The 23137-nt window shown below is 42.8% G+C and overlaps 1 protein-coding gene across 4 annotated transcripts in view; it reads right to left on the bottom strand.

Annotated features, from left to right (window-relative positions):
• npas3 (neuronal PAS domain protein 3) overlaps nucleotides 1–21330 on the bottom strand; it is a 343632-nt gene extending 322302 nt beyond the window's left edge. Inside the window, exons 1-2 of one of the 4 annotated variants that reach the window (XM_074692832.1) lie at nucleotides 21054–21330; nucleotides 8958–9828 (exon numbers count right to left, since the gene is read on the bottom strand). In XM_074692832.1, the coding sequence (XP_074548933.1) occupies nucleotides 8958–9154 (197 nt within the window). In that variant the 5' untranslated portion in view covers nucleotides 9155–9828; nucleotides 21054–21330. Of the gene's footprint in view, nucleotides 1–5580; nucleotides 6299–8957; nucleotides 10353–21053 lie in introns of those variants that run through there. The other 3 variants (XM_074692831.1, XM_074692833.1, XM_074692834.1) reach the window with 3 other exon arrangements.
• Nucleotides 21331–23137: the final 1807 nt, after the last annotated feature.

Below are 23137 nucleotides of genomic sequence, written 5' to 3'. Positions count from 1 at the left end.
GACAGGTTCAAGACCAAAGTAAGAAGTTGTAAAAGTGAGATTTCGCAGAGGTTTTGAATTGAACCAACGACCAAGCATCACTCACATGAAAATGTTGGAACTTATAAATGTTGGGTATTTTTCTTCATTTTTTTCCTCCTTTTGTCTCAATACCGTGACCCTGGAATCACTGTAGTAGCTTTACATGATGTACAGCTCATTAAAAAAAAAAATCCCCTTTTTAAACAGTTTATCAGCCGCTGTCTGAAACGTTGCTGTCTCTTTAAGGCTTCAGCTTCACGAACCCCCCTTCCCTATGATTGGCCACACCTCTAGGGGCCTGGTGACCCATAGGTAGGCCTTGATGTTTGAGGCCCCACAGTTTCAGGGATTTCTACCTCATATGAATATGTAGCAGTTTGAAAATCTGCACACATTTAGTCTGAATGTCCAGCACTGTTCCTTGAATTTAAAATATGGGACAGCAGAATACCCCCTCTTTAATTCACTTACTTTATATTAGTCTTTAGTATTAAAGTTTATGCCATTCTGATGTGTTGAAACGCACCTCCATGTTGGCTCACATTTACAAGCCATGAGGTTAGCATACAGGACACCATATGCCCTGTTAGCATGCTTAGCTTGATGCTAATGCTAGCAAAAAATGGAGGAAAATGTTCAAAAACTCAGCAATTAATGCAGTTAAGTTGTATGTTTGTGGCACTTTTAATTTTTTTATGTGTATTATCTTTTAGACACAGAGAGAGCTTCTTTGCCTCGTCCACAGTGCTTTACAGTCAACTTCCTGTTGGCAGAATTAGCTTAATGTCAGCATGATTTTAAAAAAACTGGTGAAAAATGTTAAATCTCTCCATAAATGTGTTTTGTTATGATTCCAACAAAAAAGTAGAGTGATAAAACTTAAACTTGAGGAGGTATTTTGGCTTCACTCTTCACATGAGGAGCCGCTGTGCATCTTTACATACAGGTGATGTTTCAACAGGTTTATTAGAATTTGAGTAAATACTCTATTTAGTTTGCTTAAACAGACTTTTTTTATTTTGAGGCCCTAGATCTAGAAACACCCGTCAGCTCCTTCAACCTTCTTCAGGATTCAGTTTGAGGGACAGAGAGCGAATTTTCTCAGAGGGATTAAAGTGATATTAGCCAGAGAGTTTCATCCTCAGCAGGTGGGCAGGAAGGTGGAGGTGAGATCAGATAATAAGTCTCACACGCGACAGCATGAATCCCACTTCCTCCCGTCAGGTCGGTGCTTCCTTCCAATTTAGAGAGGATGAAACCTCTCTGAAGCAGAGTCAGGGAGTGTGAAAGCTGGACAGCACTGAAGTGTAATTTCAGCTCCATACATCTGACCTCTGACCCCGCTCTGCTCCCCGCTCTTTAACAGCACACGTATGCAAATCGCCGGCTGTTAATCTGCTGCTCAGCACTGACCTGAAACCTCAGAGTCTGCTCAGTCTGCAGGGTACGCTGCTCAACTGCGTGTGCAAACAAACTGCAGCAACACGGTAAATATGAATACTCCAACATGCTCACAGATAACGTTCAACTTTTACAGAGCATGAAAAATAAGATGTCAAATAAATAAAATCCAACCTGACACCATGTAGGAAATAACAAATAAGTTTTAGAACTTTTTCATAATAAAATCTTTTCCCCATCCAGGATTTTTTTCCACTTCCAAAAAGTTAAAAAAAGAAAACTCCTCTGTGTTTCCATTTTTCAGTGCAGACTTTCAGGGAGGAAAAACAGCTCCTTGGTCTCAGTGCAGCTTGTTAAACCCAGCATGAAAATAAAACGTTAAAACTGTGAACATCAACATAAATCTCGCTCTTTCCTATCAGTCTGCAAAAATTGCTCGGATGCATATTTGGGTTTTTGCAACCTCCAGATCCTGCAGAGTTTTGGTCTCTAGAGAGAGGAAGTGTTTGGAGAATAAAAAGATTTTTTTAACAGATTCATTGAAAGTAACACTATAAGTAACAGCACTACTTGACGATGAACAGTTCATAAAAAAAATTATATATATTATTATTATTATTATTATTATTATTATTATTATTATTTCTTTGCTTAGAAATAATTGATAAATATAAATAATTAAATTGAATAAACCATGATAAATGTATCTTGTTGTTTTGAAGAGCTGAGAGAGAATCAGACAGAGAACCCATAGGATACAAATCAAGCCCCTGGAGCCTCGGGCCCCTGCACATGTGGGGCCCCCAGCCTGCAGCATAGGTGAGCCTGTGCATTAGTCCACCCCTGGTTTTAACCAAAACTTTGATCTTATCTTAATGACGACCCAACCTAAGAGGTGATGCTGATCGTCAGTCATGCACAGAAGGTGTGAAAAATCACAGGTTTAAAAGAAGAAATTGATGTTTTTAAAGCCATGAATTTAGTTTAGTTTAAATTTTCGTAACAGAAAGTTTTTTCAAATATTTTTAAAAATTTGTGCTAAAATTCTTGTACTAATTGTTGGACCTTTGCGTATTTTCATCTCGTGTTTACAAGATTTTTTTTTTTTGTTTTCATATTTCTGGTGTTTCGGCTGATTGATGGTTTATTTTACTTCCGACTTGATTCTACTCATCTTGTGTTTTTAACTGATGACTTTTCTTCTACTGCTGTCTCCTTTCCTTTCCGTTGAGGGTTTTTTATTTTCATTAATTTCACTTCCTCTACCGCTTATCCTGTTCAGGGTCACGGGTGGCTGGAGCCTATCTCAGCTGTCATTGGGCGAGAGGCGGGGTACACCCTGGACTGGTCGCCAGCCAATCACAGGGCTGACACATAGAGAAAGATAACCATTCATGCACACACTCTCACCGAGCGACAATTTAGAGTGACCAGTAGGCCTTTAGCTACTTCCGATGCTGAGGAGTTGGCAACACTAATGCACGGGGAGAACATGCAAACTCCACACAGAAAGGCCCACCGGCCGAGGTGACCTTCTTGCTGTGAGGCTGCAGCGCTAACCGTTGCGCTACCATGCAGCCTGGGTTTTTTCTTTATTTATCATTATTGTTTTATATTTATTTTTAAATGATTATTACAATTAAGATGATGATTTATAATCACACTTTTCTCTACGGAGTTACAAAGCGCTTCTCAAACATCAAGAATTCACACCTGAGTGAATAGAGGTTGAAATACTGGAGGTTATAGAGGAAAACAACAGGAAGGGAAAGACACTGCGAGAGTCACTGCAAAATTTACAATATGTTAAAAGAAGAGATTTAGAATTGCAGATTCTTGGTCACCACAGCCTGTGATACTTAGGATCTGTTGCCCCTAAACTTGACGTGGTTTAACACCCTTGAAGTAGAGCTTTAATAGTTATTAAAACAAATTTGAAATTATTCTCAAAATTGACAGGAAGCAGCTAAAAAGAGGCCAGGATTGGAGTTTAGTTGCTCTAGTGATAGGACAGGTGGAGAAAGTAAGGAAATAAGGAGAGCAGAGAGTGCAGAAAGACATGCAGCAAAGCATCGTAGCTGAAAGTCAAACCAAAAACCTCTAAAACAAAGACTGCAGCGTCTGTACATGGGACGCACAGGCTACCTGAACTAACAGGAAAGGTTTCTGCAGCCAGAACCACGACTGAAACAAAACCGTCAGCTCTTTCTTGTCGCATGACAACTCAAACGAAAAGACAGTGTAAAAGTTGAAAGTTCTCCTGAAACACACACTTTCTGTTTTGCCATTGACAAGGATTTTCAGCTCTCATACACGACAGTGCCACTGCTGGCTGGATTCATTTTTCCTTCTCTGTGTCGCGGCAAACAACACGAGAGAAGAAGACTCACAATTAACAGTGACCTCCTGTCACACCTGGGAGAAAATAAAAGCAAGTGAAGAAAAAACTTCATGTTGTCGTGCAGAAAATGAGTCCTTAGTTTGAAAGAAAAAGAAAACAAACGCTACAAAGAACAGACGTCTACTTCTCTGTGTTACGTTTATCTGTGTCTGTGCAGGTTTAATGATCAGAATCAAGAATAAATCTTCAGAAATGTGAGGAAACAATTATGACTGACTTATTCAAAAAAGAGAATCATGACGCGCGACAGCAAAGGCCCATTTCACCCTCTCTTGTTTGGTGTCTGAAAGGAGTAAAACGCTGGGAGGGAGGCGCGGGGATTGATGAGTAATCTCGCTGCAGGGCCGCAACAAACAAATATTTTTAGAAGCAATTAATCTGCCAGATCTATTCAATATTTTCAGGATTGTTAATCTAAGAGAAAGAGGGTGAGAAATGTTTATCACAGCTCCTCAAACAGCTTCGTTTTTTTTTCAACCAGCAATGGAAAGTGAGCAGACGTCTGAAAAATGTTTTTATCAAAATAGTTGGATCGATCCGCAGACAATCTGTGCAGTTTTAGCATGCTCGTAATTTTCCTGGAAGAAGCAGACGATCAAAAAAGAAAAAAAGGAAATGTGTCAAATATGTTGTAATGCAGGAACACGAGTGATGGGAATTGGAAAATGGAGTGTGAGAGTTTGTTTCTACATCAACAGGTGAGAAAAACGTGTGCTGAAAAAGTCCAGTGGGACACACACCAAAGCGATCGTGTTACAACTGCAGGAAAATTGCACATCACAGAGAAAACTAACGTCATAAAAACAGGAGAAATAAGGAGATTTAATCGTATTTCTGCAGCCTCCTCGCAGCGAGCAAGCAAGGAAGATTCAGCGTTTAAAAAAGCAAACTGCAACATTCAGATTTACGAAGCAACAGGCGACAACCGCACAGTGAAAACAAGAAGAGAGGAATCCAGCGCACAAGAATCAGCAGAGGTTAGAGGTCACGCAGGCCACAGACAGACACAAAGCTTCTTCACTACAAACAGGACAACAAATGACAGCAAGGTCAAAGTCATGTGATCGCTCAACAGGTGACTCATCCAGGAAATGATTTCAGACTCTGAGATGAAGTTTGAAACACGTCAGACGAGAATGTTTCATCAACAGGTTTCCACCTTAACAATCACAGCCAAGAATCCAGCTTTAAGGTCACAGCAAGGTGTGACCCGCACAGGTGACCCAAGGAATGTCCCACACACAAACACACTTAGATATGAACACACTGGATCCAGCACTACTTCACTCTCCACACACACACACAGAGTGAGGCTAACAGACGTGTGTCAGGAATCATGCACGTGCTTTTTTTTCCTCGACGCTCACACACCTTGTCTGCTCAGAGCGTCAACATACGGCACGCGCACATGTGCACGTGAAGGTAGGCAGGAAAAGCCAAGACAGCAGCAGCAGCAGAGCGAACACAGTCACAACACCGACCTGTTACCACAAGCTTCTCTCACACACACACACACACACACACACACTCATAAGCGAGCACGCACACCTCCACTCTCCTCTGGAAAGGGTGACAGCGTCCCTCCTCTGACGCCTCCAGACTCTGAATAAAACGCAAAGCGACGCGGAACAGCCGGTAAGCCGCTGGGCTGCCGCTCCGCTCACAGCCGCCTGTGTGCAGCTGTAAACATGCAGAGGAAGAGGAGGAGGAGGAGGAAGAGTGTGTGTGTGCAGGAACAAAAATCCAAGCCCCGTTACCGTTCTCTCCGCGTCGGGTCCTGCTGGATGCTCGGCTTGGTGGGCGCCATCTTCCTGCAACAATTCAGTGTTTCTTACTTTCTGATCCTTTCCGCTCTCCTCAGGTTGATCTGGACGCGGAGCCGCGGCGGTGCGCTGCGCCCTGACAGCAATGCGTCATGGTCGGTGTGTTAAGACAAAGCCATGTCCGTGTGTGAGAGAACGTGTCAGAGTGTGTATGTGTATGTATGTGTGTGTGTATGGGCGTGCGTGCGTGCTGTGCTGTGCTTCCCCGTGCGTGCGTCTCGTGCTTGTCTCTGTCCGCCGCCGCCGCTGCCGCTCAGCAGCGTGGAAACAACGGGCGGTGGAGGCGAAGGCGAGGACCGGGCTGCAGCAGCTGCTGAGGCATGCCGCGCGGAGTGAGGGGGAACCCGGGGTGGATGCCTGTCAAGATCCCGCTGTCTCTTCCTCTGTCTGTGCTCTCGCTTCCTTTTCTTTCCTCGCACGGGTTGGCACTACAGAAGGGTTTCCTGCATGCGCTCCAGAGGAAGAGGAGGGAAAAAAACGCCAAACAGGCGCGTCAAATCTTTACATTCTCGCGCTGCTGCAGCGCCTATATCCCCGGTAAAATCCCCGCGGCGGAGCGTCGCTGCTCGGTCAGAGTCTCTGCGCTTTTACGGAGCATTTTTTCCCTCCTCTGGCTGCTGTCAGGGAAAAAAAGGGACACCACACATCTCCGGTATTTTCTCCAGCCCCGGCGCAACAACGCCACTCAGATGCAGTTGGAGTCAGTTTGTGTGTATGTGTATGTGTGTGTGTTTTATTTTATTTTATTATTTAATCCCCCCCTCTCCCTCTGTACTACAGGTTGCACCGCGGGGCTATTATCCCATTTTTAAACATCACACAAAAAATAATAATAATGAAAACGCAAGCAGCGTGCGCGTGGGCTGTCGGGTGATTTATTTGGATGGTTGCCCTGTGAATCAGATCCATGCACCTCCACACACACACACCCCTCCTCTTCTTCCTCTCCTCCTTTAGTGTCATAATAAAGACATCACAGCAAATGTCTCACTTCTCATCCTAAAATCAGGAACTTTTGTGCTGCAGTATTTTTTTCCTCCTCAAGTTTTTTTTCATCTGCAGGAAAGAAAATGTGAGTTTGTTTTCCGCCTTTTAATTCAAACTCTCACCCCTTCAAATCCCGTCATTCTGCTTTTCTCTTTTATTTAAGTCCACTTCAAGATATCCCCCTGCAGGCTTTGATGCTTGCTCATCACAGACGGATTATTCTTCTCCCCCAAAGAATCTCACGCCGCCTTCCTCCTTCCTTCCTTCCTTCCTTCTCTTTCTTCCCATCTTCTCTTCCCTCAACATTCATTTAAATTCCTCTTCTTTTTTATATATAATGTATAATTCATTGTAACCTAATCGCTGTGCTGTGTGATTAACCCCCAGGCTGCAGCCCTGCGAGCTTGAAAAGCCTCCCTCTCTATACCAATGACCTGTCAAGGTCAAAGGCATGCTGGGTATTCTCCACACAAACACGGGGTTACAGGCGCTGCTGTGGCGGAAAATAAAGAGCAAAAAAGAGAGGAGGAGGAGAAACGGCGACCATCATCGAGAGCTGGGCGCCTGCAGAGCGGCACACGAGCAGTGGTGTGTTCAGGAAAGCGTCAACAGGAGCTGAAGCTTCAACTCGAAATCGAGATGCTGCAGCAGCTTCAGGTTTGTGTCGGTCCTGAACGCTGAAAGGTCACAGGTTTGACCCCTGATCGCATCACACACTCACTCACACACACTAGAGTCTGTCACTTTGAGGATTATTTCATGTGACGTAAAATGTGGCATCTTTCAGCTTTTCATTTGCTTCTTTTTGAAACAGATTTTTGCTCTTTAAGCCTGGTCCGCTGAAATCAAAGCGCCCTCTTCCCCGCTGTGGACTGGCTTTTCCCCTCTTCCTTCTCCTCCGTCTCGACTCTGCTTACTGAGAGCAGTCAAACGGAGGCGACGTGGATAATGGAGCGTAATGTATAAACATATTAGCTCCCAGCTGTTTGTTGTGGGAGGGGGGGGACATTACGTATCGAGAAAGACGGGAGAGAAGAAGGAGGGCAGCTGGACGGCGTTTGAAAATCCAGACTCAAAGATCTCAAAGTTTTACCAGAAGAGGGTCCTCGAGGGGGGTTTTCCAAACGCTGACAAACAGAGAAAATAAGCAGGAAGGTGTCCGTAATCCTCCCACATATGGACACAAACATACGGCTGTGTGGTGGATGTATGAGGGGTCTGTTTGTGCCCAGAGTCCCTGCTTTAAATAACAATACGGCCCCTCATTCTGCTCCTATTTGTTGCTCTGGAGGGCCGAGACGCTCTCAGTGCTCTCAGAGAGAGGCCCCGGCTGTGATTTATGTTGTGTTTGCTCCCCATAGCTTTCAGACTTCACACACATACACACACACAGCTATACACTCTATAATACAGAGAGTTTTAAGGGTAATAAGGCAAGAGTGTGTGGGGTGTGTTTGGCCCCCCCATGGCTCCTGATGATTAGAAAAAACAACCCTACTGAGCGGCCGGACGGGGAGGCAATCATTCAGATCCAGAGTGGAGGAAATAAGGAAATAACAGAGGACGGATGGGGGGGATTGTCACTGAAAAACAGGTTGGAGCAGCTGGGAAAGACTCCACACACTCGGCCTCCGTTTCCCATAAATCACCTCTAGTGTTTCCACTGAATTAGCTCGACCTCATCCCAGTTTTTCCAAGGAATTACCTGGACCTCTTATTTCCACTTCTCTGCTGTTCTCTTTTACACACACACACTCAAACGCCTGAGTGTTAAAAAAAGAAGAAAGATAAAACTTGCTCTCACATATAGAAATAATCCCTGGAACAAAGTGTGGAGGTTGGATTAAATCCTCCTGTAAGATATCAAAATCAAAAGATGATTCTTTGCGAGGAAGTGTTTGGAGGGACGCAGAAAAAGGCCGGGTTTTTGCAGAGTTGGAAGCTTTTTCCACACACACTCCGCTGACTCATGTACCTGCTTTTGAGGATAACAAATGATTCCTCAAAGTTTGATTTTAAAAAGCAGCTGATAGCATGGTGTCCTTTTTAGATATTAGGGGAAACAATCTGATAATATCAAATCAAAAAGTGTCCACTGAGTTAGAGATGCCCAAACGTTAAAGGAAAACATGCAGAAGAAGACATCCTGACATTAGTTTACAGATTTTTAAAAGAGAACATCAAAAATCAGATATCAGAGGTATAAATCTGACTTTAAAGCAGCTCTAACACTCTTCAGGAATTTTCTCTGCTCACTTTTCTCTTTCTTAAACTCCTCCACTCTCCAAACGCCACAGGTCGTTTCCCCCTGCAGCCCCACATACCTCTGCTGGTAGGCGGTGATCCCCTGCACGCTCTGCGGGGTCCCGTTCGTGGCTCCAGGGACCGGCACCGGCACCCGACCCACCTGGGGTCCAGCCACCATCCCGCCGCCTCCACCGCCTCCTCCGCCACCACCCCCGGGTCCTCCACCGGCCGAGGCCGTCACCTGGACGCTGAAATCCGGGAAGATCCTGATCATGGTCTCTGAAGCGGCTTTAACAACCTGCTCCTCTTCTTCTTCGCTTCTTCTCTCCCAGCACAGACCAGTCACTGATCAGCAGGATCACTGGGTTCAATGGAGGTATCGATTCTGGAGTCCAAACAAACAAACAGTGGTCTTCTTGTTGCTTTTCTTCTTCTCTAACCTTCGCATGAAACTCTCGAGCAGATCCGGATCATGGTCACGGCGTCTCCGGTGCGCAAAGCAGTCACCAATCAGTTGATCAATAGATTAATGGGATTAGTGGGAGTAAACAGCACGAGCTGAATGTGTCACAAAGCTTTTCCTTTATGTTTAGTCTTCCTCTTCTTCTTCTTCTCCTTTAGGGATAACCTCCGAGCACCCGCGTGCAGCTCCGGATCATGGTCCCGGTGTCTCCGGTGCGCGCGGTCTCCCCTTCTCTCCTGCCACTCAGCACTCAGTGGGATCAGAGGATGTGTGGATGTAAGAGGTGCTGATTTCACCGAGTGAAGACAGACAGCTCAGCCGTGCCCGTGCTCTTCTCTCCGGGTGCAGGAGCTCCGGACTCTCCGCTCTCACTCGGGCACCGCCGCCGGCTCTCCATCTGAGAAGCACATCCCGGTCCCCGCGGCTCTCCTCCGCCTGCGATCTTGCCGGTGGGGTCGGTGGGGCGTTCTGAAGAAACAGCGGACCTAAAGGAGAGCAGTTAGACGTTGGGTCGGTCAGTCACTCACTCACCCAGCGAGCGCGCGGCTCTCAGCAGCACGAGCTCGGCAATGACATTGGTGAGATACAGCAGCAAGCGGAGGCAGCGCCAAAGTGTGTGTCGGTATGTCGGCGAGCGCCTGCGTGTGTGTGTGTGTGTGCGTGTGTGTGTATGTGTGGTGTCCTCTGCGCTCGAGAGAGAGAGAGGGGGGAGAGAGAGATTGACTGATAGCGCTGTTTGTTCAGCAGGAGGACATTTCCTCTGGCTTTATAGTGCAGCACAACGCAGCAGCAGTAAACTGGACTCTCATTTCATGTATCGCTCATGATGGAGTCAGTCCATAGAGAAGAGCGCGTTTCTGCTACTTTACTTCGTTTTTCGCGTCATAAAAGTCTCCAAACGCAACTCAAATGTGAAGAAAACACCGCAAAACTTTTTTTTGTACCGGAGCGTAGCAAAGAAGAAAAACTTACAAGATTTTTCCAACTTTAAAGTCTTCACCGTTTCAGCCCTGCGTCTTTTGGAAAGGAGTGTCCTAAAGACGCGCCACTTTCACCGCGCGTAAAAACCATCCAACGTCAATCAACATGATAAGAATCAAGTGTCATCTTAAGGGTTTATTGGAGGAGAGTGTGTCATTTATTTCAGCCCTCTTTCAGATGTCTCAGTGCTCACTTTTGGGAACAGAAGGAGAAGCTGGAGATGCAAAGTCAGGGCAGAGTTTTGCGCGTTTTGCTTCTGCTTTTTGCTCATCAGCAGGTGTGTATGTTTCTGAGAGTTCTCTGTTATTTCTCCTCCTTAATCAGATCCGGGCTCAGCTGCAGCCGTCCTGCGCTCCTCTCCGCGCTCTCTGGAGCTCCCTGTGTGATCAGACTCCCCAATAAACTCATATTCACTCACACACACTCTCCCTCTCTCATGCTGTCTCCTCCCCTTTCTCCAACTCACTCCAACGCCCCTCCTCTTCTCTCCTCTCCTCTCATTCACGTTGTTTCACTCTCTCCTCCTAAATTCATCAACTTATCTCCACCTACTTTGCCTTACAGTTTCTCTTATTATTTTTTTTGTTTGTTTGTCTTGTGCCAAACATGTCTTTATTTCAGTCTTAATTTTATGCACAAATGACCAGTTTTACTCTGAAACACACTCCCAAAAAGAACCATTACAGTTGAGACCACCAAAACTGACCAAGACAAGAGTGCATCAAGAAAACAAAACAGATATTAAGGAGTAGAGTTAAAATAAAAGCTGGGTCTGACATATTGTGAGAAAACCCCTCAAGTTTAATCAAAGAGAATCTATAAAACAAGAAAACAGACTAAGGGAAACACTTTGTACCTGATTTCTTGCTGGTTAAAAGAAGAGGCAGAAAAGACAGAGAGAACTTTAATAGGAAGTCCTGAGACTGATCTTAAATCCTAAGTCCCTCTCACAAACCCTCAGCACTCCTGAATATTTCCTGACTTGATCCTGGAGAGCTGTGGGTGTGCTGAATTCATCCCCCCTGACTTCATCCAGACTTCTCTCGTCGTGCTCCTGTAAAAGTTTGCTGAAAGTTGGATTGAGCTTGCAGAAAATAGTGTGGAAGATTCACGGCGTTCATGCAACATTCACTTACGTTGAGATTCCTTTACAGCTGCCTCAGGCTGGACACACGTTGGACGGTGTGTAGCCAGATTCAGGGCCTGATTTGCCATTACCAGTCATCAGGATTAAGAAGTGAGTGGGTGATGTGGTGAGGTGGGGAGTTTACAAGTAATTCACCGGCACAGGTTTTGGGTGATTTGGTGGAAAGAAGGTGAAGAAAAAGAGCATTTAAACTCCCTTATTGCACTGAACTGAGTCTCCTCACCATAAAACACCTTGCTGTGTCATTGTTGTAAGTCGCCACTTTGAATGACACAGCCACTGCTGCATTTGGATCAGTGTGGAAACGTAGAATAAAGCATCAAATGAAACCCTTGAATTCGAGTTAATTCTTTGTTGTGCATGTTGGGAATGCTGATCTCTTCTTCTTAGTCTCGGTTTATACTTGATGTGTCGGCTAGATCCACGCAGCTTCATGAGGACAAATGACATCTTTTTGGCAGCCTCGATCCCTTGCACGGTCTTCTTCTAAACAAATTCTGACGCTAACCTTCAAAAATTTCTAACTTCTCTTAGAAGACATGCAGATGAGTGGGAAGAGAGAGGAGTGTTTGGGATACACTGACCCCTGCTGTTTGGGAATGTCTTGCAGAGTGTTAAAAAGTATAAAAGCCACAACGTCTCATTTTCGTGCATCGTGTTCTAGCGGAAAGCATAACCCAGCCTTTAGCATCTTGGAGATCCTTTAGATTTGGAGTGTCGCCTAACTCTGACACTCAATACATCCTGCAAAAACTCAAGAACTCTTACAGCTGACGTCTTTGAATTAATGAATTCATCATAGTGTGAAAATGTAACAGTTTAAAAAAACACATGAGGACACAAGACCTGACCAAAGTAATGAAACGCAGCTAAGAAAACAAAAAAAGAACATAACAATAGTTCAGAATGCAGGATGAGAAATATTTGGGGCTTTAACTGTTTGTAGGTCAAAAAAGTCTGAACATGAAAAACAACCCTGATAAAATCCTGATCCTGATCCCGCCTTGAAAAACTCTTGACATATTTTCCCCATATCGCCCCCTGATGGATGGCACAAGGATGTTTGACCACGCTTAAGGCGGGTATACACTGTAGGATAATAGAGCTGATTTTGTGTCTAAATATGTAAAGGTTTGAAGAATCCTGTAATGTGTACCAGACTTTAGAGGGCTTTCACAGCAATGTCATCTGCTCTGGACTTTTGGACTTTCCAGTGTGGTCTGAACCAAGATGATAAGCCTGAAACTTCCCCTGGACCAGACCAAACAGCCAGACCTTGATCCAACCAAAAGAGTTGGTCTTAATCCAGATCAAATTATATCAAGGTCTAGTTCAAGCCCAGTGTTAAAGCATTATTTTGAAAGGTTCAGAGCTTTGAGCCAATCACAAGAAATGGGGACATGACTACCAAAAAAAGAAGAATCATCACCAAAACAAAATGAGCCATGGAGGTACATGGGTCAGAAGATTTTTACAAGGGGACAACTCAACAAGGTACAAAAATACTGAAACTTTCAAATTGTTTTCTGAGACATAAAAAAAAGAAGGCAGTAGGATTTGGCCAAGTGGCCAATCAATGTAAACTACAGAGACATGCAAAGCATGTAGCTGATGATGATATCACGTCACGTAGCTGAACCATACAGGTGAAAACACCCAGAGAAACTGATTTTTTCAAAAATCACCAAAAGAAATGGTTAACAAATAATGCATCCATATGCTACTTTCTCTTTCAATGGCTCAAATTATCTTGTAACGTCACTTTTGAGACGACCTTACAACAAATGATGCTCTGTTTAAATTTTGCTGATTTTATGCTGACACTCGTCATTTGTACCTGAACACACCTCACCAGAAGAAAAAGACAGAGCGATGGAGAGTGTTTGTGAAGGCTGAGCGTTTGTTGTTGTGCTGCTGGAGCAGAGGCTGTGTGTGTTTGCGTGTGTGTGTGTGTGTGTGTGTGTGTGTGTGTGTGTGTGTGTGTGTGTGTGTGTGTGTGTGTGTGTGTGTGTGTTGTCCTGAGGGATAACAGCAGGTTGACTGTCCTGATTCTGTCTGCTGTACTTTACCTGGTCACAGCTCACTAATACAGCCAGCGCGCGCGCACACACACATACACACACACACACACACACACAGCCTGGAACCTTAACACACACACACACACACACACACACACACACACACACACACACACACACACACCGAGATGCACACATCACAGAGGGATATGGATATTACATTAAACGAATATTGCACACACACAGTATGAGTCAGTGGTCATGTGGGCATGCTTAAAACACACATACACACACACATACACATACACACACCGTTCAGTCCTAATTCTATAAGGAGGTCCAGCATGTCTCCCCTGAAACCTCCAGTCCAATTCATTTGATTTCATTACAGAGAGAGGGAGAGGGGTAAACTGTACTGCGGGCTAGCGAGGCCGGGCTGCAGCGGTGGTTTTCATTAGGAGCTGCTGGTTAGAGCTGCGATCCAATTTAGACTGCAGGCTGGCAGAGAGGCGAGCTGTGTGTTTTTATTGGTATTTAATCAGCTCAATTGGGACGTTTTATTAGTGCAATGCTTTGTTTCGGAGGACAGACGAGAACTGGAGGTTATTAGGGGCTCTCAGAGTGAGCCATGCAGTCCCAGCAGGGGGTCCAGGAGGAGGAGGAGGAAAGGGTTCGATGGATCCAGAGGAGGATGAAATATTGAAAATGTGTCCTGGGTGGCTCAATAAGGATGGAGGGCAAGAGGGGGGGCAGTAAAACCTACAGAGTTGGGGGTTTGAATCCCTTGTGATGAAAATGTCAGAATGCAAATTGGAGTTTTAGTTCTGCGGGTGAGACTTATCGGCAGAGCGCGTCCTCAGAGGGTGGAGCCATAATAAACCGAGAGTTCAGAAGCAACAAGATGAGCGTCTCTGATGGGTTTTGTGTCCGCGTGCAGCAGGACTCTGTGTGTTTGTGTGTTTATGGTAGATTTCATTTGTTACAGGCTAATACAGGCCGACTCCAGAAATGCTAACAAGCTAACAGTGACTGAAAGGAAACAATGATTGTGTTCCTGTCATCTCTCAACAAGAAGTGACTGGGAGTGTAGGGACTTAATAAGTAATCTTGAAATACTCTATTATTTGTATATTCAGCTATTCATAATCCATGATTTAAAATGAGATTATCAGCACCAAAATTAAAACTTTCCCTCTGAACCTTGATTCCTTTTACGTGGACCAAATATGATCCAGTCTCCATTCATTTGCTTCAAAAACAAAGACTCAGCAAGAGTCACTTCCCTAAGACAGTGGGTGATGGTGCTCATGGAAAACAGGGTCTTTATCACAGGAAGCAGTACCGATTCAGGCCACAGGTGTCACTGCTATCAACATCAAATAAACACCTCACAGCAACTTTAAGGACATTTCTAGAGGCCCATGACTGACAAGGGCTCCAAAAAAAATTGAATATGTTCAGTGATGCCAAGATTGTGATGCTATGATTATGCCCTTGTTTAGGAGACAGGAAAAGCAATAAATAGTCCTTCTCCCTGTCCAAAAACTGCTCCTTCTAGCCTTAAAAAAAACAAAGAAAATGGCATTGGCTGCAATGTCAAATTTGAGCCTCCAAAACAATAGCCCACCAAAAAAAAAAATAGTTACAATAATCTCCTTTTCTAAATGCGGCCTGTTTCTTCAAAAGAGAAAAAAAATGAATAGGGATTATGTGAGGAAAAATAAATAAATAAATAAATAAATTTGATTATTTTCTCTGTATTACCACGAAAAGCTAACTAATCCAACAAAATGGACCAGAACTGTGCTTTTGAACCAGATTCTAAAGAAGTTCATTTTGGCTCTTTAAAGCTGTTGTACATTAAGTTTTTGAAGCCCCTTGTGGGTACTCTGAGTACTGCAGTTTTAGGCACTTCTGTATTGGCATCAAATTTTTTAAAACCAGGGGTGGCTGCTTGTTGTTACCCAAGTGGCAACTTTAAGGCATAAAAAAAAAATAAGTCATTGCAGAAATGCCAATAACTGCAGTTCCACAAGTGTCCACTAGAGGCTGGCTCCAAAAGCTAAGAAATCTCACTTTGTTCTCAAAAAACTGTCAAAACTGCATTTTCTGAATAAGAAGTCATAAAATATTTCTCATTATCAACTGATACAAGAGTTGAACAAAGTAACTGAGAACCCAAAGATGGTTTAAAAATGGGGAAATCAGGGTTTGAAACAATCTAGACTTGGCAAATTCAGAACGTGATTTTAGCTGCCTCACCCCCTTGCACAATCCTTCTCAAGTGAAAAACTAACGCGCTGTAAATATATCCAAATATTTCAAGCATCCACATGGACACCTTGTATCCAAAGTATGAAAATTCTGGCATTTATATAGCCCTAAATATAAACCTAAATATTGCAATAAAAAATGTAATGGGAACTCCAAACTTTTGAAAAATTGCTCAAATTCTGATACATTTTTACATTGTCATGAGGTAGTTTTCCAGAAGATTATCGCCGTAGTGCACAGAAACACCTTTTTCTCAAAAACATGTCATGTTGTCATGACAACGTAACCTCCCTCATCTCCTCAGCCACGATCAGCCGTGAGGGCATCAGAAAGGCTGTGCGCAGGTCAGAGTCAGAGTTCAGCAGGAGGGAAGGGTGGAGGTGTGTAGGTGAGTGGGAGCACAGGTGAGCTGGAGATGATGATTTTCATTCAGCGTTTTGTTCCTACATGTGTTGAGTTGGCATGATCACAGCTGACAGTTTGACAAGTGAATAAAAACACTAATGTTCACGGATCGTCATCAACATCAGTGTAGTGTCCATACAGACGTTAGTTATTATTTTACTAAAGTTGTGCACAATTCTAGTCGTTATGGAAACACAGGCAAGGCGCAATCATTCTTTGTCAAAACTTCAGAAATATTGCTTTCATTTTGCGAAATGGTAAAATGGAAACACAGCTTATGATTCGTCACACAAACATCATCATGACAACTGTGTGTTAAACAATTTCTGGCGTGAAATTGTTTAACACACAAGGAATTGGCAACTAAATGGTTGTAAACAAATACAAACTTCTTCTGCTTTAGTTTAGTGCTGTAGTAGACGTGCATGTGTGATACACTGCCCCCTCCAGTTTGGATACAGACGCCTCATAGAGTGTTAAAAAATATAAAATCCACACATATTTTCTCCTGCTGATTCTGTGATTTCATTTCAAAATGTCATTAATGTACAGACATGCGTCAGAAATTTTGAATAAAATGTTTGACTTTTTTTGTTTGTCAATAACCACTTCTTTTTGCGCTACGGTCCAGCTTTCAGAGGGTCAATTTTGTCACCCAGATTCTTTCACTTCCCATTGTACATGAAAGAACCCTCACACCCTCACACACTCTTTCAAGTTGAGTCCCCTTATCCACTTATCCTCAACTCACACACACAGACACACACCGTCAGCTGTCATCAGTTTTTCTGACTGGCTGTAAAACACAACAAAAGTCAATAATTCCCCGTCATGTCTCTCTAAATCCATTCTGGAGGCAGCCTGTCATCTCTGCAGACGCGCGTGCCTTTCTATTAAGCCGACCATCAGTCCGTTAAAGATCACACGTCTCTGTTTCCTGATTTGATTTTTTTTTCTGTCCTCAATAAACGACAGCAGCTGACAGAGAAATCATCATTTTTATTTCCAAAGCATCAGACAGCAGACAAATCTCACACACTGTGTTTTCAATGAGTTCTGATTGATGAGCTAACAGCCTGTTAGAAAAGATGACAAGTGTCAGCAACTTTCATTTTGTACTCTTAAAGAAAGTGATGTAAAATTTATTCCAGTTTACGCTAACCCTTAGGGGAAGGTCGAGGAAGACTTTTACCTTGGTCATTTGAAGAGGTGGATTTTTTTTTGCTCGTTTTGTTTTGTTTTTACTTTATTCTGTTTCTCTGCAACTCACAGCTCAACAAAATCCTTATTTTTCTCTCACTTGTTTTTTGTCTGTCTGAAGCAATTTGTTTTAGCTGCTGTCTCTTTAAAGGCTGTGTTGTGCTTTCTGCATGAGACGCACAAGATCTTCGCAAGAGAAGGCATGAGGCTTTTATGCTTTTTTACACCTGCGCGGCATCCATTGGTGTCCATTCCCAAACTGCAGGGGGCAGTGTATCACAAACATACGTCTACCAGAGTACTAAACGAGAGTCGAAGAAGTTTGCTTTTGTTTACAACATGAGATACCTTTCCTGGAGAGTTTTCCAGGTTCTTAAAATCGATTCCTTTTCTCTGCCAGGAGTGGCCGCAATTTCACGCCATGAATTATTTACCACTCAGTTGTCATGGTGACCTCTGTGTGAAGAGTCATACAGATGCCTGTATTTCTGCACTTCGACCACTAGGAGATCCTGTTCTTCCGCCATCTTTTCCGCGCTCTCTGTTTGGAATGTTAGAAATTTTTGAGTGTGTGCAGGGCGGATATTAACTGCGTGAAAAGGACCACATGAGGGGGCATAGGTGTGAAAATGACGCCATTTGTCCGCACGAAGCTGCGCAGATCCTGCTGATGTATCGACCATAAATCAGGCTCAAGGCTCCCCACTCCACAAACACCAGTCTCTATGATTGGCCAGCCGTCTGGAAGCCTGTCAAAGGCGGAGCTAAGGGCAGACCTTGGTGTTTGAGGCCCACCCCTCAGATGTGTCATAAACCTGTTAAGGGATCCTTATGTGATGACATCATCATTTCAGTAAGTCTCATAAAGATCTAAAGACCATTCTGAGCAGATTATGGATCGACTCAGGGATTTCTACAGTATTTGAATACGTAGCAGTTTGAAAATCTGCACACATGAAGTATGAACGTCCAGCATCGTTTCTTTCCAACCATGCTTAAAATATGCACTGCAAAAATTGTCTTGTTATGCTTGATATGAGCCACATTCAAGTGGTCAGTCCAGAGAAATATCTTGTTTCAAGTTATTTAAAGACAAAAATGAGGTCTGAATTGTTTGTAACAAGTAAAAAACTACTGACAATGGATTTGTTCAAAAATTACTCAAAAATTTGCGTTAAACTAGAATAGTTTTTTTTGCTCGTTACAAGCAATTCAGACCTCATTTTTGTCTTTAAATAACCTGAAACAGGACATTTGTCTTGACATGTCAGGTGAATGTGGCTCAGATTGAGTCTTAAAAGACATTTTCCTATGAAAGTAAGACAAAAACACTGATAAGATTCCAGTTTTTATGCAGTGTGGGGAAGCAGAATTCCCCCTCTTTAAATGGTGTGTGACATGTAAAACCCATGAAGAGTCTATGAAACTTTTTTGTGACAGTCAGAGTCTTCTGTGTCATGGACACTGAATTTTCACTCAGTACGAGCTAATGTCATATTGTCAGACAGACAGTTACTCGGGTCAGCCAATCAGACAGACAGACAGGCAGGTAACTGGACAGACAGCCAATGACAGCCGCCCACCCTGCCAGCTGAAAATGACAGCTAAATCTCTCTCCCCTGTAATCTAACTAATAATGTTCGCCTCTTAATATTTTCCCTCTCCCTGCGTTGATGGATGGGGTCAGGCTGCGATTCCCCCGGCTGGGGTCAAAGGTCAAAGCGAAGCCTCAGCTCTCTGCTCTGCCACCGTAATGGGAGCTGAAATATTAGTCCTAAACGCCTCCGGACGCCTCGACGCCTCAGCACAGATGATGAATTAACTGCTATGAGGAATTACAGATGGAGCACTTTGAAGACGCACACAAAGTTTCCACACACACTCACACACACTGTCCTCATCCACACACCTCTGTATGCAAATGATCGATAATAGACATCACTGGCATCAACTTTATGTCTTCTTTTTGTCCTTTCCCTCACACACACACACACAAAGACACACTCTTCCTCACTAATGATTGATTGTGGTCTCGGGTTGACGCTGGCATCATCATCATTGCTTTTATTTATTCGGCCGTTCACAGCAGCTCTTGGCCTCTCGCAGCCTGGTTTTAAATTGTTTTTTAAATGCATTTTGACGACTGATGTGAAAACACAATCAGGCTAAAACTTTATGAATCTGGAATAAAAAGACAAAGAGGAACCTGTTCAAACCACACTCTCACAAACACATACACCACACACACCACACACAGTCTGCAGGTTTATCACTTTCAAGGGCTGATGCTGTGTCCCTACACAGGCTCTTTTTTATAAAAGCTTTGCTACTTATGATCAGGCAGAGTGAGGACAGCTGGTTAAAGAGATTTATTCCAGCAAAACTAGTGGCACTCGATTAAATAAGCCAAAGAAATATCTCAGTTAATTTTCAAAACAAAAAAATTACCTCTTGTGCAACTAGTTTCTTGGCAGCTAATCCTAGCAATCTAATATGGTGCCTATTCAACACTGCATAAAAAAACGAAATCTTTTCAAGTGTTTTTGTCTTATTTTAAGTAACAGTTTGAGGAAGGAATTGCTTGTAACAATTTAAAAAAATCTGCCAGTGTAACCAGAGAAAAAATTTGCTCAAAAATTTGCTTAAAATTAGAATAATGTCTTAATGCAAGAAACTTTTCTCTTTGTTTGCTTTGCATTTGGAGTGGTTCACTACTCTGTATGGTTTATTTGTTGGTCGTGGACACCAAACTGGTTTTGTCTTCAGTAATATTTTTACTATTTTTGCTCCTGTGTTTGTCTGGAGATCCAGTGCTGCATTGTTTCCATGTGAAATCAACTGTTGGCAGCCTGTGGCATGTCATTGCTAACTGGTGCTAGGCCAGATGTTTCCCCACAAGGTGAGGAGAAGGAGGTCAGGACGAGTTGCTGGTTCTCAGGTGTGAGCTAAGAAGTGACGACATGGACCTGTCCTTCCATCCATCGTTATTGGGAACGTAAGATCTATCTCCAATAAGATGGACAAGCTAGCCGTGCTAACCCAGCAACAGAGGGAATACCAGAAAGCAGAGTAGCATCATGCTATTCACAGACATGGCTAACAGAGCTAACACCAAACACCAATGCCACAAATAAAATAAAGCATTTTCTATTTTGTTTCTACACTATATTAAGTCTAAAAGACATTTTATACCGAAAACAAGACATAAACACTTGATAAGATTTCAGTTTTTTTCCAGCGAAACATCTTTGAAATATGCAAAAGATTAGAGTTTTTTGTTTGTTTTTTATGTGGTACACATGTCCAGAAAAAAGTTGACGTAAAGAAAGACTAACACTTTGTCCACAGAAGGCACCAGAATCATCACATACCAAAATTTCCTCATAACGGCTTTAAAGAAAGACCATAACAAATAACCAGCCAAAGAAATCACACACAGTGCAACAAAAATCTCAGCAAGCACAGCAAACAAAACTTAATGTTCATTAATGTCCAGCAAATACCAACAAGCTTCAATGTAAAGTCAGGTTGGGATGGTGAAAGTAAACAAATTAGCTCAACTTGTCTTCAAACTAAAACTGAGCCTCAGATCAGTTTAAGTGAAACAGCACAGTCTTCCTTATGAACACATCACAGCAAAAGCAAACACTGCATTGTAAAACCACACATGAATCAGACGTACCTGCTCACGTGTGCTCAGTCTGTTGTTCCAGAGAAATCCGGGGAGGCTGAAAAAAAATCAAACTGTCCGACGGCAGGCCTTGAAGCTGAGTCTGCCTCATCACAAAGCGTCTCCTTCAGTCTGAATCAGAGGATTAACCTTCAACACCACATTTTCCACTGTGACCGCAGAGAGAAATACTCAGGAGGGAAAAATAAAAGCAGTCCAGAGTTTGAGACATGACCCAAAAAGTGTTTTCAGGTGTGATATCCTCTTATTTATCATTCCATTCTTCACAAGCAAATGAGGGAGGCATTTCAGTTGTTTGGTCACTTTACGCCCACACTTCCTGGTTCAGCTCCACAGGTGTGAAATAATTGGCTTGTTAAAGGGGGCGGAGTCAGCTGCCAGGTCTTCATTTACTCAGTGTGACTGAGAGTTTTAAGCCAGCTGAGCTTCTGAAACTTTAAACTTCACTTTAAACTCTTGTGTTTGAGGTTTTTTTTTTGTTTGTTTGTTTTTTTAAACTCACTAAAAGTTAGTTTGTAAATGCCTGTGATTTTGTTTTTGTTTAGTCGTCACTCTTTAAACAGAAAGCTTGAATTCTACATCAAGGCTCCGTCACAAAAATTAATAAACTATCCCAGAAAAAAAGAAACCATACAATGGTTTTCTTTACCCAAAGAGGATAATTTAGTTCAGTCGTTTGATACTGTCTCTCAGCAAAGTGTTGGCTGCATTACATTCATTTAGAAAAAACAACAAATCCACAGAGAAATTTCAGGGTCCTGGTTTTATGAATAAAAAAATTGGAATATCATCATATTTGATTTTTAATCTTGCATCAAAAGTTGTATCACTTCTTGAAAATAAATCTAGAGTGGACTGACATTTTCTTTTTACAGCTGATGGAAAAACCACTCCCACGAATGGTTTTAAAAAAGTGAATTAGTGGTTTATATGAGCTTCAGTGAATGTGTAGAAGTAAACTGTAAGACTGGAAGTGATTTTAACTTAGTTTCTTTTTCATCACTTCAATTCTGGCTCATGGACCATCTAACAATAGGGTTGTTGTATTGTAGTTATAATGTCGATTTATTCCAGTAGGTGGCAGTAATTCACCTAAACCTGAGTGCCGGGTATGCCAGGTAGACTGGTCCATTGCAAACTGAGAAATTTTCCCGGATCAGTAGGAAATCAGGGAATTTTTGGCAAACTGCAGATTTATTAAGCTTTTGTCTACAGCTTACTATGGAAGCCCACTAGTCAGGAAGTCAGTTAGTCAGAAAATCAGATGGCCTGTTAGACAGAAGGCAGAAAAAATTATCTGGATTTAGTTGCTATTCTATAATACAAACTATTTTTTTAGGCTTTTTTTAGGTCTTTCTGATTAAAAAGCCCTTTTATTTTCTGACTAACCAGCCTTCTGGTTCTCTGACTAACTGGCCATCTAATTTTCTGACCAATAGGCCTTCTGACTTTCTGACCAACAAGCCTTCTAATTTTTGATGAATGGGCTCTTATTTTCTGACTGGCAGGCCCGCTGACTAACAAGACTTCTGGTTTTCTGAGAAAAGGCCTCTCTAAGATAAAGCCTCCTAATTTTCTGACTAATGTATCTTCTGATCAACAGGCCTCTGATCTTCTGACTAACAGACCTTCTGACTAACAAGCCTTCTGATTTTCTGATAAACAGACCTTCTGACTAACAAGCCTCTGATTTTCTAATGAACAGGTCCACTGACTATCAGGCCTTCTGATATCCTGACTAACAGGTCTTCTGACTACCTGGCCCTCTGATTTTCTGACTAATGTGCCTTCTAACTGAAGGGCCTTGTGACATTAAGGTTGGCTTTGTTAATCTCATATATTTCAAGCTTTAGAATTCTGAATTTTAATAACAAGTTGCTTTTCTTTTTGATTTCAAATTGGCAAAAATTCATCACCAACAGTCTCCAGAATGTCCAAGAATCATCTTTTGTGAATATCATCCCAACTGAACCTCGGTAAACACTGCTCTGTGTCAGCTGCAACACAACAACCTTTATTGACTTCTTTTTGATCCCCTGGATGTGATTTTTCCATCAAAGGTGCCAACATGTCTG

Source organism: Halichoeres trimaculatus, unplaced genomic scaffold (genome assembly GCF_033239565.1).
Source record: "Halichoeres trimaculatus isolate MK-OKI-2021-1 unplaced genomic scaffold, fHalTri1.1 fHalTri1_scaffold_17, whole genome shotgun sequence".
Taxonomy (NCBI): Eukaryota; Metazoa; Chordata; class Actinopteri; order Labriformes; family Labridae; genus Halichoeres; species Halichoeres trimaculatus.
This window is presented reverse-complemented; position numbering and strand designations above follow the sequence as displayed.